Consider the following 15961-nt stretch of genomic DNA (forward strand, 5'->3'; position numbering starts at 1 on the left):
ACTCTCAACTGACCTCAACTCTCCACCAACAACCCACATTTTGAATGGAGCCTGAGGGGTTTTTATTGCTGTCAAACCTCCCGGCAAAATCTGAACCACTTCCCGAAGCAGTCACGTGGTACAGCCGGGCAGCGAGGCTTCGGACGTCATCATTTTTGGCTCCTCCCCTAAATGAAGCAAGCCTCGACACGCGCTTCAAAGCGTCGGCACACCTCGTAACATCACTAACTACTACTACTATACCACTACTACTACTACACTACTACTACTACTATACTACTACTACTACTACACTACTACTACTACTATACTACTACTACTACTACACTACTACTACTACTATACTACTACTACACTACTACTACTACTACTATACTACTACTACTACTACACTACTACTACTACTATACTACTACTACTACTACACTACTACTACTACTATACTACTACTACTACTACTATACTACTACTACTACTACACTACTACTACTACTATACTACTACTACTATACTACTACTACTACTTCTACTTCTACTAGATACAACTACTAGATACAACTACTAGATACAACTAGAGACTTCTGGACACTGTGAGTTCCTGCTCAACACCGCAAGGACCGCCAGTCCCCCGTCCGTCCCCTGTCCGTCCCCCGTCCGTCCCCCGTCCGTCCCGTTCCCGTTCCTCCTGCTCCTGCTGCAGAGCTACCAGTCGGAGCCACCTGTCGGTTGAGTTGCCCTCCCGACTCGGAGAATATAGACTCTGTTTTTCCAGCGGTCCTGTCCGCTGTTCTGTCCTCTGTCCTGCTGGCTGCGTCTCCCTGCATCAGTCGGTTGAGTTGCCCTCCCGACTTGGAAGCAAGTGGACGCTGTAGGTACCGCCTTTTGTTCGTTTGTTGGAATAAAGACTGTTTTTTGAACTGATACCCGAGTCTGTCAGCCTGTATTTGGGTTCTGTTATACTCCACCTCATGACACATTTATTGTGGAACTGCTCCTGCACCGTTATATTTTGGAAGGTGTTTTTCCCTGAATATGTTTATGTTGAAGAAGTTAACTGTTGAAATGTTTTTTCATTGTTTCATGCATAAATGGGAGTGGTGCTTTTTATTTTGACACCTGTAATTAAGCAGGAAGTGGGAAGCAGGAAGTAGGAAGTTGAGAGCTGTAAACTTCAGGGAGCACGGTCACAGCTGTGTGGCTTCCTATGTTTAATCCACAGTAATCCTTCCTCTGTATTCCTCAGAAAGTAATGGCTGTGAGTGTTCTTCTTGTGTTGAATGATTAAGAATGGGGACTTTTGTTAGGATTTGGAGGTAAATGTGAACATAAGTGTGTTTATGTTTCCCCGTTATTCATATTGCAGTTAATTAAGATGTTTTGTATTTTCGATTGTAGTTTCACTTCTATTCAACGTTGTCAACCTGATTTCATTTGTATGGAGTCATTAAAGGAGCATTCCTGCCTCTTGAAAAGGAGTTTGGCTGGCTGTTTATCTATGTTAACACTTTGTAGGGGGGACACAGAGAGAACAGTACAGGACTTTACTCATTATTATTCACTGTCACATTTCTCATAATTTTGCTCATTTTTTACTGTACAAAGATGTACTTTTTGGTTTAAAAACAAAACTTAAATCTTTTGATAATATTTGTAATATTCATATATTACAGATATTATCGTTGAATGATGAATTTATATTAAGTATGCTTATTTCCACATGTATTGTATTATTTTGCATTGAGATGTTCAATAAAGTTTGTTTCAAAAAGAAGAAAACGCTCTGCAGGAGCAGCGATATGTTTCAACAGATGTCCAGGTAAAATAAGAATTGATAAGGCAGATGATAACGGACATTGGGTTGCACGTGTTCTTCAGATTTACTGTTTTCATTATTCTGGTAAATGTCGATAACAACGATCATAACAACAGAAATCTGTTGCATCAAGTAACAACAGTTATCAAGGAACTAAAGGAAACTTTCCCACCGAGTTTTTACTGGTTGGAGGAGATTTCAACACGACTCCTGATGAATGGACAGATGGACGTGGAGATTTTTGGAAGAACATAGAAACCCAATTATTGGTGATTTCATCAGTGATAATAAATGAATAGATATCTGGAGAACCTTAAACAGAGGAAAGATGTTTCACATGGTTTAAGCCTAAAGGACAAAAATCAAGACTTGATTGTGTGACCACTGTATAATAAACCTGGAATTAACCAGAATAATGAACACAATAAAAGGTGACTGGAAATGTAATGCTAGTAACACACTAGATTTCCTGTGTTAAGTTTAGGACTGTCTTTAGGTCGCTCTGGGAGTGAATGAAACACGGCAAATGTTTGCAGTTTAAAACAAGGAACTGAACTGCAATTTATTATAGTTATTAACACGCACAGAAAATCAAGGGAACAGCATAAAGAAAAATAACAAATTCAAATAATAACCCCAATACCGGTATTTCTCTCTCAGTCAGTCAGTTTCAGTCTCTTGTCTTTCAGTCTACTACCCGGTAGTGTACGTCTGGAGGCTCTCAGACTAACTCTGATCTGAATCTTTTTGCTCGTCGGTGCTCCGGCAGGAGAATCCAAGAAGCCCAAATGCAGCTTCACCCACGGTGAAGATGATCAGGGGTCACAGGGTCACTCAGCTCCAGCGCTCTGTGGAGGTTTCTGGGGATCGCTGTCTCCATCACAGATCCAAACAGAAAAACAATCTGCATACAGGAGAATTTAATACGATGTCAGTACTGTAATTTATAAACTCTATTGTTGGTGTAACAGTAAATGACCAGTAAAATAGTATTACACACACATATATATATATATATAATATTCACTATGGTCAATATTAACATACCACCATATTTCACACACACATGTCCTCATGTCTCAGTGACATCTCTCACTTATACCTAACAGACATTATTTAAACGTCCACCGTTACTAAGCAACACACTCAACAGCTGTTCTCAATCTGACCGTTTACTTCTGGCGCTAAAAACAAGAAAGTGACGTCATCGTTCCCGCTCGGTTCAACACGTCCCGACGCATTATATAGCCCCGTCAGCTCCACAATCACAGATATCAACCACGTCAAATAATATTCATCAACAAATTCATATTTCTCTCCGACTGGTTGTTTTGTTCTCTTCTCTCCTGATCGGTATCTTTAGCCCAACTAAACAACTGTCCTCCTTTGTAGCTCTGCACCAACGGATAACTGTGAGCAACGCATCCGTCACTCACCGGAGATTCTTCTCAGACTTTAAATCAACTTCTTCCTTCGGAGTCGGTCTGGTTAACGATCAAATAAATAAAGATCCTCAACAGCAGTGAGCAGAAATCAACCAAATGAGATTCTTCATGGTGGAGATCAGGGGTGTTCAACTCATTTTAGCTCAGGGGCCACATGGAGAAAAATCTATTCTCAAGTGGGCCGGACCGATAAAATCATGGCATAATACCTTCAAAATAACCACAACTTCAGATTGTTTTCTTTGTTTTACTTCGGTCCAAAATAGTACAAGCACATTCTGAAAATGTACACAACACAAAAAAATCCTCTTGACAAAACACTTCAAGTTAGTTGAAAATTCGGAGGAAAAAATAGGTTCAATTTCAAGAACACAATGCTTCAATGATTGGAACTTAAACTTGGTCTCAGTGTGTCTACAAAGTCATTCAACTTGAAGTCACAGTCTATCTGGGATTGAACAAAATACGAAATAAATAAATAAAACAACTCTTCTAGGTATTAAATACCTCATTTGTCATTTCCACATATTAATCCTGTGCTAACTCAACAAAACATAAAAACGGAGGTAGAAACTATTCAAGACGGTTGAGTTACTCTCTGCTATGGAAATTAAACTATTTATTGATAGAAAAATAAAAGCTGTGCAATGCATAAATAACTTCAACAAACCAAACTTATGAATTGAAATTTCTAACCTTATTACAGTAAATCACACGCTGTTCATTTTCTTTAAATTTCCAGAGAAGACAATCATTTTCACAGAACTACATCAGGGTGCAGTATCTCCTGCAGCATTTGAAGCGGGGTTCCCCATTATTTCATTCCTGAAACCTGGCATCCACAAACTCCTCGGTGACAGTCAAAGTGGCATCAACTCCGCGGATGAATATTGCCAGTTGCGCAACATCAGTAATGTCCGTGCCTTCGTCAATTGCAACTGAAAAAGCAATAAATGACTTTACTCTGCGCTTCAATTGTCTGTCCGAATCCGCCGAAAGATCAGAAATCCTGTCTGCAACTGTATTTCTTGTCAGGCTGATATTTGCAAAAGCCTGGCGCTTTTCAGGGCACACAATCTCCGCAGCCTTCAGCATGCATGTTTTTACAACTTCCCCCTCAATAAATGGCTTTGAAGCCACTGCAATTTCAGGAGCTGTAATGTAGCTGGCTTTCACTGCAGCATCACTGATTTCTCGCCTACGAGTAAACACAGACTGCTGTTTCTTCAGACCCGCCAATAATTCATCCACCTTCTCTCTTCTCTGTTGTCCTTGAAAGTTGTTGTATTTGTCGGCATGAAGAGTCTCATAGTGGCGACGAAGGTTATATTCTTTCAGCACTGAAACATGTTGTGAACACACCAAACACACAGCTTTCTTCTTCACTTCTGTGAAGAAATAGGAGGATGTCCATTTTTCTTGGAAAACTCTGCACTCTGCGTCCACTTGTCTCTTTTTTGACAGAGACATTTTGGGGCAATGAGGGTGCCAAAGCACGTAATGTTCAAATTGGTCAGGCAGAATGACCAGCTCGCTCTGGACTGGCTGCAGCCTACTTGTTCAGCCCCAGTAGAAACACTTTGCTTGCTTAACAGAATTGCTATTGCGACACCTACCGGACACATTTAGAACAGCAGTTCCATTCATTGGAAAATTGCAGCTCAATTTTATGCTTTGCAAAGTCATGTCGCGGGCCGGATTAAACCTATTCAGGCCCGCGGGCCGTATGTTTGACACCCCTGGTGTAGATCATGATGCTGTTTCATTGGAGACGTAAAGGGTCTCTACCGGGAGAAGGCTTTGATCTCCCGACGTGCACGAGAGCGCCCCTCTGGTAAACGTCGGTATTGCATGTGTGAGTTAACCCTTTAGTTGCTGGTAAAACTAACGTGGCTTACAAGAGGAAAGATGTTTCACCTGGTTTAAGCCTAAAGGACAAAAATCAAGACTTGATTGTGTGACCACTGTATAATAAACCTGGAATTAACCAGAATAATGAACACAATAAAAGGTGACTGGAAATGTAATGCTAATTTACTAACAAATGAAGAATACTGGAATCATATGTTTCAAAAAAATACAATTGTGGATATTGAAAATGAAAACACATTTACTACTTCAATACAGAAATGGGAAATATCTCAAATTGACTATCAGGAAGCGATCTATTGCTTTCAGTAAAAAAAACTAAAGAAGGAAAGGAAAGCAGAGGAAACAAAGCTGGTCAAAGAATTGATCTCACTTCATAGTAAATTAAACTGGAGTCCAGAGGACAAAGAAAAACATGAAAAACCTCCAATGGCAGCTGGATGAACTTTACCTAAACAAAGCACAGGGAGCAGATATAAGGTCCAGAGACAAATGGATTGAAGAGGGAGAAAAGAACACATCATATTTCAGGAAGTTAGAGAAACACAGACAGGAAAATGATGCAATTTCTCTAACTTACACTGGAAAATGATTTATACGCATAACTTTAGCCCTCAAAATGTCCCACTATGGAACAACAGAGTCATCGTAAGTAGAAGAAAATCTATGTTTATGGAGGACTGGATGGAAAAACAGATCTGGTCAATCATTCACCTCCTGGATGGAAATGGTGATGCACTTAAAGTGGAGTTTAATGGCAAATATGAACTGGATTGCTCCGTGGAAAACTATATTAAGGTGATTAAAACATTCCAACTCATACAATTAATTAAAACCAATATTGATAACACACCAACACCTAAATTACAAAAGCTAAATATCGATTATGTTGACTTCCTGCATAGAAAATGTAATAATGCATTTCTAAGGCAATATTTAGTAAAAACAATGTTCCCTAGTTTAACGAGGAGCACACACACTTCTACATATATGTATATATACACAACCACCTCGTCTCAGATATACAGTTTATATAAATATTGTAGAAAGTAGAACTAGTGTCCACAGATGAGCTCCAACATTGCAGGACTTTGATTGAAGGAAAATGATGAATCAAACAGCAACATGAGCAGCTGCAGCCTCCACAACACCTGCCGGGTCTCAGCCACTGATTGTGCCTGTAATGCGGCGCTGATGGCCAGCAGGCGGCGCTGTTGGTCAAGGACAGTCAAACGGAGCGCGCGTGGAGCTCCTCTTCCTTCTCTCGTGCTTCACGCTGCGTTCACAACCGGATACTGTTTCTTTGTTGGACTTTTAGTACGTACTGCAGCTGCACTTACAAAGTCTGTACTGTTGCATGGAGCACGTGTACAACTGGGACAAACTACTTCATGATAACAAAAAGAAATACGTCTTGAACTTTGACCCACTTTGTCATATAAACGTCGCGAGATGTGATGGTTTCCAAACGGCTTTTTAAACTAACTTCTCCTCAGTTCAAACGTCTGTTATGTAGTTAATTAATAAAGTTCATTTCCAAGTCGTTTTTAAATCTTCAACATGTTCCTGCCGGTTTCTCTACATATTCTAAGATAAATGAGAATTTAATTCTTCCCTGGACAGTAAAATCTGAACACCTTGTCTTTTTAATCGAGAGGAAACTGGAGATAATTTGATGGTATTCAAAAACTACATTTCCCATGAGGCCTTGCAACAAGGTGTTGAGGCTCACACTCATAGAAAATCACGTGTGACTTGATATCACTGTTGAGCAACACTTCATCAGCTGATGTCACATGAGACCAAAGAAGGAAACCTGAAAGTGAAAGTATTCATCTGTTAGTTCAGACTCCATTTTGAGACAAACTGACTGCCGAGGCAGGTGAGTGTTAACAACATTATTATTATTCTACTGTCAGTCTGAAAGCCACTTTTCTCCCTGTGGACTGTGGAGGGAAGAAGAGTCTGAATGAGCTCATCAGTTTGATCCATCTGTGGTTACAAAGACTTCAGCTGATCCAGCTGCTCTGAAACTGTTTCACACCGTTTGGACAGGAAACACATGCAGCTGGTAGAAAATAACACATTTACTGTTTACACCTGAAACTGTTGGATGTGTGGCAGCTGTAGGTCTGATTGATGAAGGAAGAAACAACTTTAATCATGTTAAGATTTTTCATTTCCAGGTGTCATGGATCATATTACAGTCAGGGAGAGGAGGAGTCTGCTGTCTTTCAGCTGGAAAATCCTTTAAATTCAGGATCTGTTTCTATAAAACTCATAATCCCTGAGTACCAGGTAGAAAGACACGTGACACATATTTATATCATCTCCAAGGAAAAGACACATGGGAGGGAAACATGGAGAAAATAAAGGGAAGTGAGATAATGTACCAACTAGACTGGAAGAAAAGGAGTAAAAACTAGTGTGTGGTACTTCCTCCTGTTTGTGTTTGGGTGAGACTCTTGAACAACCTGTTTGTCCTGATTCCTGTTCTGAGCTCTCAGTCAGTGTTCCTGGTTTTCCTCTCAGATGGACTGAAGTCCAGAAGATGAGTGTTTGTGTGGAGGAAGATGAGGACCGAGACGAGTCTCCAGGATCCATCTGTCTGTCTCTGAAGAGTGATCAGTCCAAAGGACATCCTCCAAACTTCAGCACTGAACCAGAACCTTCAGACTCAAAGTAAGAGAACTGATACAAACCTTTGAACCTCCAAACTGTCGGTTATAACAGAACTTAGTGTGTTGAGGTTCTGCAGCTGACGTCACTTCCTGGAACAGCTGCTGTCGTGTCACAGATCCTGTTCACACCTGCAGGGTTCAACGTAACATTTTTTCTCCACTGGTCTGTAGGTCAGAGTTTTTACTGTCCCCTTGGAGCGACCGGTCACACAGGGACTCATGCAGTTTAGAGGGGCAGAGTGGAACCAGGTTATTTCCTCTAGCGAATTCAAGTAAACTGCAATATTTGGGGGATCTTGTAATTTTGTTAAATTCCTGAGAATTTTCTGGAAAAGATGTCGTCAGCAGAAGCTGTGCTTAAAGTTTGGCATAAATTAAGTTATTTCAAACAAAACTCGCTTTACTACCAAAATGAACTCCTCATTTATAATCAACACGGCTCTGCCTCCTCTGCTGTCATCACCCAAAACAAACCCTGTGCACCTGAGGAAACAGGAACAAGCAGAAAAACAGGAAGCGGCAGGGTTTGTGTGTAAAGTGGCCTTCACAATAAAATGTTCTAATTAAATGCTTATTATCAATAGAAGTGATTATATGTTATTGTATGCTACAAACATGCATATACAATGTCAATTTGCAAGAGACTGCTCTTTGTTTCTGTGCATACAATAGGTCTATGTGTTGAATTGATGTTAATTAAACATCATCTAAAGCTCTTATTTTGACAGCTGATGTAGTCCTTGTTTCTATATTACAGTCACAGACGGTCAGTTCTGGAAAGCTGCGTCACTTTTATGTTTTATTTTTGTAACGTTTAGCCCCGTGGTTCAATAAGTTCAATAATTAAGTAAAAATAAGATTAGAACAAAAATATTTCTGTGATGTGCAGCATGATTATTATCAAAGGAAGTGATTACATATTCATTCCTCTATCAGGTAGTGCTTTAAAAAAAAAAAATAATCACGTTTTTTTTTTTCAGCTTGCAATTTTTTCCAATTCCCACAATTTTTCAGAAAATCCACTGCAAAAACAAACATTTTTAATCTCAACAATCACAAATAAACCTCCTGGAGGGACTGTCTCAAGTCCTCCCAAGCAGAATATTGGTAGATGCTACAATTTACAGGTGTCCCATAAAGGCCTCACAGGTATCGGTGGATGGTAGTTAAGGGGCTGTTCACAGAGAAGCATCTTGTTTCCTCCTTCTTTCATCAAATGCTGTTGATCAAAGTCCACAGTAAACGTTGACATGTGAAACTCTTCATTTCGACTGTAAAGCGTCATTCCAAGTGTTGTAAACAGTTTCAGACCCCAACTTATTGACGTTAACTGAAAGTCCCTTCTTCTGTGCCTGGTTTCCCTTCAATTAATATGTGATATGTTTATCAACAACAGTCAAATATGGAAAAGAAAAAGTTAAATGTTCTTGACCTCTGAGCTTCGGTTCTCTCCATCATACAGTAGATTGTTCTGTGAGGTCCAGAACAACCATCAGCAGATTATTGTATTGATGAAGAAATGTGTTGACAGATTGAAGACGAGGAGGGGTGTCCCTGAGGAGGAGCAGCTGTCCTGCTGTGTTCTGTGTCAGGACGTCCTGAAGGATCCCGTCTCCACCAGCTGTGGACACCGGTTCTGCAGACGGTGCATCTCCTCCTACAGGGACCAGTCGGCTCCATCAGGAGACTCCTCCTGTCCCCAGTGTGGACAAAGATCCAGAACCAGACCTGGACCGCAGACAGCCAGTCAGACCGGCACTGTACAAAGTAAGACTGTCCATCTGTCTTTCTGAGGACTCGGTTCTGAAAACTGGACCTGTTGTTTTATGCCGTCTCATTTTTTACGTCAGACATTTAAATGATTGTAAATCCAACAGAACTGAACCAGGTTCCTCTTCCTGTCTTTGGTTTGTGTGCAGCTTCTCTTTCTTTAGTCTGACAGCTGTTCTTGTCTTTGTCCAGATGTTGGTCTGCAGCAGGTTTTAGATGAACATAAGATCAGTGTGAGGAGGAGATGTGAACATGTGACTGAAGGAAGTGATGAAAGAGGAAGTGGAACCCTCCTGAAGAGGATCTACACGGAGCTCTACATCACAGAGGGGCGGAGTGAAGAGGTTGATACCCAACATGAGGTGATGCAGCTGGAGATCAAGAAGAAGATCCTCCATGACGCTCCAATCAAGTGCCACGACATCTTTAAAGCCTTCCCCGACCAGCAGAGACCCATCAGAGTGGTTCTGACCAACGGCGTCGCCGGTGTCGGAAAAACCTTCTCGGTGCAGAAGTTCTCTCTGGACTGGGCCGAGGGCTCGGAGAACCAGGATGTCAGCGTGGTGATTCTGCTGTCGTTCAGGGAGCTGAACTTGATCCGAGATGAGCGGTACAGTCTTCTCACGCTGCTCCGTGTTTTCCATCCAACGTTACAGAAGGTCTCAGCAGAGCAGCTCGCTGTCTGGAAGCTTCTGTTCATCTTTGACGGCCTGGATGAAAGCAGACTCTCTCTGGACTTCAGCAGCAGGAAGCTGGTTGATGTCACTCACGAGTCCTCCGTCGACGTGCTGTTGACCAACCTCATCAAGGGGAATCTGCTTCCCTCGGCTCTCGTCTGGATAACTTCCCGACCCGCGGCGGCCAATCAGATCCCTCCTGAGTGTGTCGACAGGCTGACGGAAGTACGAGGCTTCACTGACGCCCAGAGGGAGGAGTACTTCAGGAGGAGGTTCAGTGATGAAGAGCGGTCCAGCAGCATCATCTCCCACATCAAGACCTCCAGGAGCCTCCACATCATGTGTGGAATCCCCGTCTTCTGCTGGATCAGCGCTACAGTTCTGGACCACATGTTGACCACCGAGCAGAGAGGAGAGCTGCCCAAGACCCTGACTGACATGTACTCACACTTCCTGCTGGTTCAGACCAAGAGGAAGAAGAACAAGTACGGTGGACATGAGACGGGTCCACAGGAGCTGACAGAGGCTGACGGGGAAGTTCTTCTGAAGCTGGGGAGGCTGGCGTTTGAACATCTGGAGAAAGGAAACATCATGTTCTACCAAGAAGACCTGCAGCGGTGCGGTCTGGACATCACAGAGGCCTCGGTGTACTCAGGAGTTTGTACAGAGATCTTCAAGAGAGAGTGTGTGATCTTCCAGAAAACAGTCTACTGCTTTGTTCATCTGAGCGTTCAGGAGTTTCTGGCTGCAGTCTACATGTTCCACTGTTTCACCGACAGGAACACAGAGGATCTGCAGGACTTCCTGAAAGACTTCCTGAAGGACTTCCTGGAAGATAAGACGGATTCAAAAGAAAAGTTGTTTCTGAAGAATATTTCCAAGGTTCTTGGAAACAATGATGATGGTTTCCCTCCTTTGGATGACTTCCTGAGAGGAGCCATGGAAAAATCCCTCCAAAGTAAAAGTGGCCACCTTGACCTGTTTGTTCGCTTCCTTCATGGCCTCACTCTGGAGTCCAACCAGAGACTCTTAGGAGGCCTGCTGGGTCAGAAATTGAACGATCCAGAGATCGTCCAGAGAGCCATCAAGAACCTGAAGGAGATGAACAGTGATGAAATCTCTCCAGACAGAAGCATCAACATCTTCCACTGTCTGATGGAGATGAACGACCTCTCAGTCCATCAGGAGATCCAAGACTTCCTGAAGTCAGACAACAGATCAGAGAAGAAACTCTCTGACATCCACTGCTCAGGTCTGGCCTCCATGCTGCAGATGTCAGAGGAGGTTCTGGATGAGTTGGACCTGAAGAAGTACAACACATCACTGGAGGGACGACGGAGACTGATCCCAGCTGTGAGGAACTGCAGGACGGCTCGGTGAGACCAAATGTGATCATTAACGTTATCAATCAGATCAGTAGTTTGGTTCTTCATATATTCTCACTAGAACATTGTCATTATTCTTTAAACAGTGTCCCACTGGTTTGTTGTAAACATTAATGTCAGTTGTAGTTCTGGTTGGATTCTGGTTCATCTGGTTTTTAATATATTTACAAAATGAATTTTTCATAAACCACCATATGATATCATTGAAACTGCTGAAGCTTTACATGAGGTAGCGCACTAAACGTACTCATAGAACTGAAGTTACATCCAGGTAACTATTAATTGACTGCATACAGTGCAGCCCACCGTGACGTCACCCATCAGGATGTGAGGGCTCGTTTTGAAGCCTCCAGTCGGACATTTCAGCCGACACTGTCTTGATGTTGTGGACCCAGAAGAGACCATGTTTTGATGAGCTGGGAGGAACAATCAGTGGACCTAACAGGGAGCCCCGGGACATTAGGCCCCGCCCACATAAACAGTAAACCCTGAAACTACTCCAGGCCTGTCAATCAAACAGCTCCGCCCCCTAACATATCTGTGTTTGAGTCCTAATATCTAATGAATGATGAATTATTTCCAGAAGGACCAGAACACTGATCAGAAGGAGGGAGTTTATCTAATGACACCATGATGACTTGTGGAAAACATTTACTGACTTTGTATTTCAGGAGAGAACTTGATGCTTTTTCAGTGGGAGTCTATGGAGACTGAGGTTCTTTGGAGACGGACCCTAGTGGCCCTCAGTGGTGTTGCACTTTAAGGCTCTTCTGCGCTGGCTTTCTCTTTCCTGTGTTGTTCATTTTGGAACTGATGGAGAGAATAACTGGATCAGAATCTCAGCAAAATGCAAGAAAGCAAAGCTGGAATGAGACTGAACAGCGTGTACGATCTGGCAGGGTGGGTGTGACTGCGCTGGGTCTGAGTTACGTATCCTGTTGATGGAGATCTGAGGCAGCTGGTGAGGTTCTGCTCCGGTCCCGGTGCACCTGCTTCCACTCAGGTAATCACAGACAGAGAGAGATGCTGGAGAGCAGCTGCTGGGATGTGGAGGGAGAAACATGGAGGCAGCTGTAGCAGACGTGATGCACCGATGTGAAGACTCACCCTTGCTGCGTTACGACACCACATAGTGGACGAGTGGCCAATCAGAGTGGAGTTTGTTCACTATATAGTCACCATGTAGTGGACAATTGGGACGCAGCACCTGCGTTCCAGTATCCATACGACCACACTATTTAGGACGGCAGAAGAAGATCAGTATGTCCCAATACATAGTGTGTTAAATGTAGTACTCCAAAAGTACCAGGATGTTGTACTACGTTCGGTCGTATTCTCCAGTCTGCAGGTCAGCATGCTGCTCTGGCTGTTCTGACCCACAATCCTCTGCAGCAGAAGATGCGTCACATCGACTGAGCCACCGAGACTAAGTACTAAAAGTATAAAGAAATAATTTGCAATCTGGAACGCAGCGTGAATGTCAAACAGGAAGTGTCAAACTGTTTATTATCAATCACAGGAAGTAAATATGAAGTGTCGTCTTTCATAATAACATATTTAGTAACATTTGTGCCATTACAGACTTGATGGCTGTGGACTCTCAGAGACTCACTGTGAAGTCGTGACCTCAGCTCTGAAGTCTGACCCCTCCCATCTGAAACATCTGGACCTGAGTGACAACCAGCTGCAGGATTCAGGAGTGAAGCAGCTGTCTGCTGGACTGAAGAGTCCAAACTGTAGACTGGAGACTCTGAGGTCAGTTCATGAACTGAATCAGAACTTCTGATTTGAATATATTGAAGAGACGGCAGCAGTCAGTGAAGTTTCACTATTTCCATGAACACAAATCTGAAGACATTTTACATTATTTGAATGTCATGAAATCTCCTTCAGACTCCGATGTTTAAGGAGAAAATCTACAGCGGTGTTGTGTGTTGGACAAACTCATTAAATCTGAACACATCTGATGGATCACTTGATTTTATCTCCATCTTTTATTCTTTATTCAGATTGAAGAGCTGCAGATTGTCAGAGATCAGCTGTGATTCTCTGGGTTCAGCTCTGAAGTCCAACCCCTCCCATCTGAAACATCTGAACCTGAGTAACAACAACCTGCAGGATTCAGGAGTGAAGCAGCTGAGTGGTTTTCTGGAGAGTCCACACTGTAGTCTGGAGACTCTGGAGTAAGTTCACTGTCTGTTACTGTTGTAGATCTTCTCTGTTTAATCATCAGCTGCAGCTCCTTCATGTCTCATGTTGATGACTACAGACTCTGAGGTCAGTAGAGGGTTGGAGTCGCTCCATGCTGCTTTCAGTGATGTCAGTGTTTCTCATAAATATACTAGACTTGGGCGGCCCGTCCATGTAAATTTACAGCCGCTCAGATATATTTGAATGTATTTATGAATGTGTCCGAGAGGACGCCGCGAGATGTGTGTCGGCAGCGAGCGGAGGGGGACAGCTGTCGGTCCGCTGCAGCCGACACTCAGACACAGAGTCCCGCCTGCTCTACAGGCAGCGGAGCAGAGAAGAAACGGACTAAAGTGCCGTCACTCTTCACTGCAGTCCATGTTCACCATCGTTTGCGTGTAAAGGTTGAAAACACCAGCGATCGGTCGAGACATCCAGGAAGTCCGTCACATACAGGCGGAGAGATGAAAGTTTCCCACAAGCTGGACGTTCATGTGTCGCTGCTGCAGGATGAAATCAGCCTGCAGCTACACACAGTCAACTAAAGTCTACCAACATGGGTTAACTATTAAACTAACCACTAACCAGCTGATAGTTATCGCTGACTTCATGAATTCAGCCTGAAATGGTCAGAGCGTCATCTGAGCTGTCGGTCAGAAACTCTCAGTTTCAGTTTCATATCACTCAGAGCGGGCGGATCAATCATTAGTGATGAGGGGGCTGCAGGAAAACTACTGACCAGTAAAAATACTATCAAAGAAAACCTTCTGTTGAAAATAATGCTGCTGCAGTTTGCTACTCAAGACGGTTCATTTATATATATGTAACCCCCGTGCAGCTGTTGCTTTAGAGACAGTGCAGAATAGACAGAAAAGAGGGGAATTATCAAATCTAATCCAGGTTCAATGAGGAGACTGGTTAATCCATCACTTGTCTGACTGCTGCACAGACAAGAAATATCCACCCTGAATTACACTTACAACAAAAGGTTTAATTAGAACACAATATAATAACAATACTACAACAAATTGACAATTCCACACATCAAAAAATGTCCAAGCAGGAAATATGAAAATCAAAAACCTCTGAGACCTCAGGAATAAATGAAATTGAAAAACGGTATAAAAGAAAGAGTTGAGTTCTCAAATGTCCTACCCCCCCCCCCCCCCCCCAAACAATGTCCAGTGAAATGGACTCCAGGTGAACTGTGATTTCCAGCTGAGATGAAGATTCTCTCAGGTGAAGGTAGACGGTAAGATGGATGAAGATGGGGTGAGTGGTGGCAGGCAGGACGGTGGATGGACGGTACCTCTGGTTCCAACGAAGAAGATATTCATAAAAAAACAGCCTCTGCACATGTGCAGGACAATAGTTCATTACTAATTCAATTTACTCAACTGGGCCTGCAACCCGCATGGCTGTAAACATCACACACAATATAACTACTAATTAGTGAACATACAGAACTCAAGGCATTCAATTACAATCATTACATCTTCAGGAATGTTTTTTGTTTCCCCTTCAGATTTATCCTGACTGGTTTTTGTAAAATACACAACTTACTTCTAAATATCGTCGAGCATTCCTGCTAACGAAGCTAGCATGCAACAGTAAAAAAGCATTGAACTTCAATAAACTCACCAGGATATCAAATGTTCAAAGTTCTAAGGATCTGTTGGTGAAACTGCAGCTCTTCAACGGCTCGTCGTTCAACATTCAATTTAAAGTTGTTCACTTTTCTTTAGCGGAATCTGATTCATCTTTTCCTGCTCACAACTCCTACCATACCGAAGCACAGACGACGGGAAAACAAACATCCTCTATTGAGACATGGATGATCACTTCTATCCATCTCTGTGCACGGAGTAACAAAGATGATATATTCAGGAAAACATTGACTCTCCTCGGACTTTTCTGTGTACAGAGGAAAACGGCTACGTGACAACCTGTCGACCTTACTTAAGGGGACAATAACATCGTTCCTAAACATAATAATTAAGATCCCAGATTAAATTACTCTGGTTACATAAGACTCCATGTTTTAGTTGTGCTGAGATGAACATGATGTGAAAGTTGTGGTGAAACTAAACTGCAGACATCAGCTGATATTCTACTGATCCACACTGAGGAT

At 42.6% G+C, this 15961-nt stretch overlaps 2 protein-coding genes across 5 annotated transcripts in view; one reads left to right on the plus strand and one right to left on the minus strand.

Annotated features, from left to right (window-relative positions):
* LOC138215522 (protein NLRC3-like) overlaps nucleotides 1-15961 on the minus strand; it is a 132172-nt gene that overhangs the window by 44102 nt on the left and 72109 nt on the right. The gene's annotated exons all lie outside the window — the stretch shown is intronic.
* The window catches only part of LOC138215521 (protein NLRC3-like), a 116573-nt gene continuing 107522 nt past the window's right edge, over nucleotides 6911-15961 (plus strand). Inside the window, exons 1-6 of one of the 4 annotated variants that reach the window (XM_069177726.1) lie at nucleotides 6911-7198; nucleotides 7660-7809; nucleotides 9340-9575; nucleotides 9771-11631; nucleotides 13222-13395; nucleotides 13650-13823. In XM_069177726.1, coding sequence (XP_069033827.1) covers nucleotides 7679-7809; nucleotides 9340-9575; nucleotides 9771-11631; nucleotides 13222-13395; nucleotides 13650-13823 — 2576 coding nt within the window. In that variant the 5' untranslated portion in view covers nucleotides 6911-7198; nucleotides 7660-7678. The other 3 variants (XM_069177728.1, XM_069177727.1, XM_069177729.1) reach the window with 3 other exon arrangements.

Source organism: Embiotoca jacksoni, unplaced genomic scaffold (assembly GCF_022577435.1).
Source record: "Embiotoca jacksoni isolate LCO1_2020_lvr unplaced genomic scaffold, fEmbJac1.0.p SCAF_77, whole genome shotgun sequence".
In the NCBI taxonomy this organism is placed as follows: domain Eukaryota; kingdom Metazoa; phylum Chordata; class Actinopteri; family Embiotocidae; genus Embiotoca; species Embiotoca jacksoni.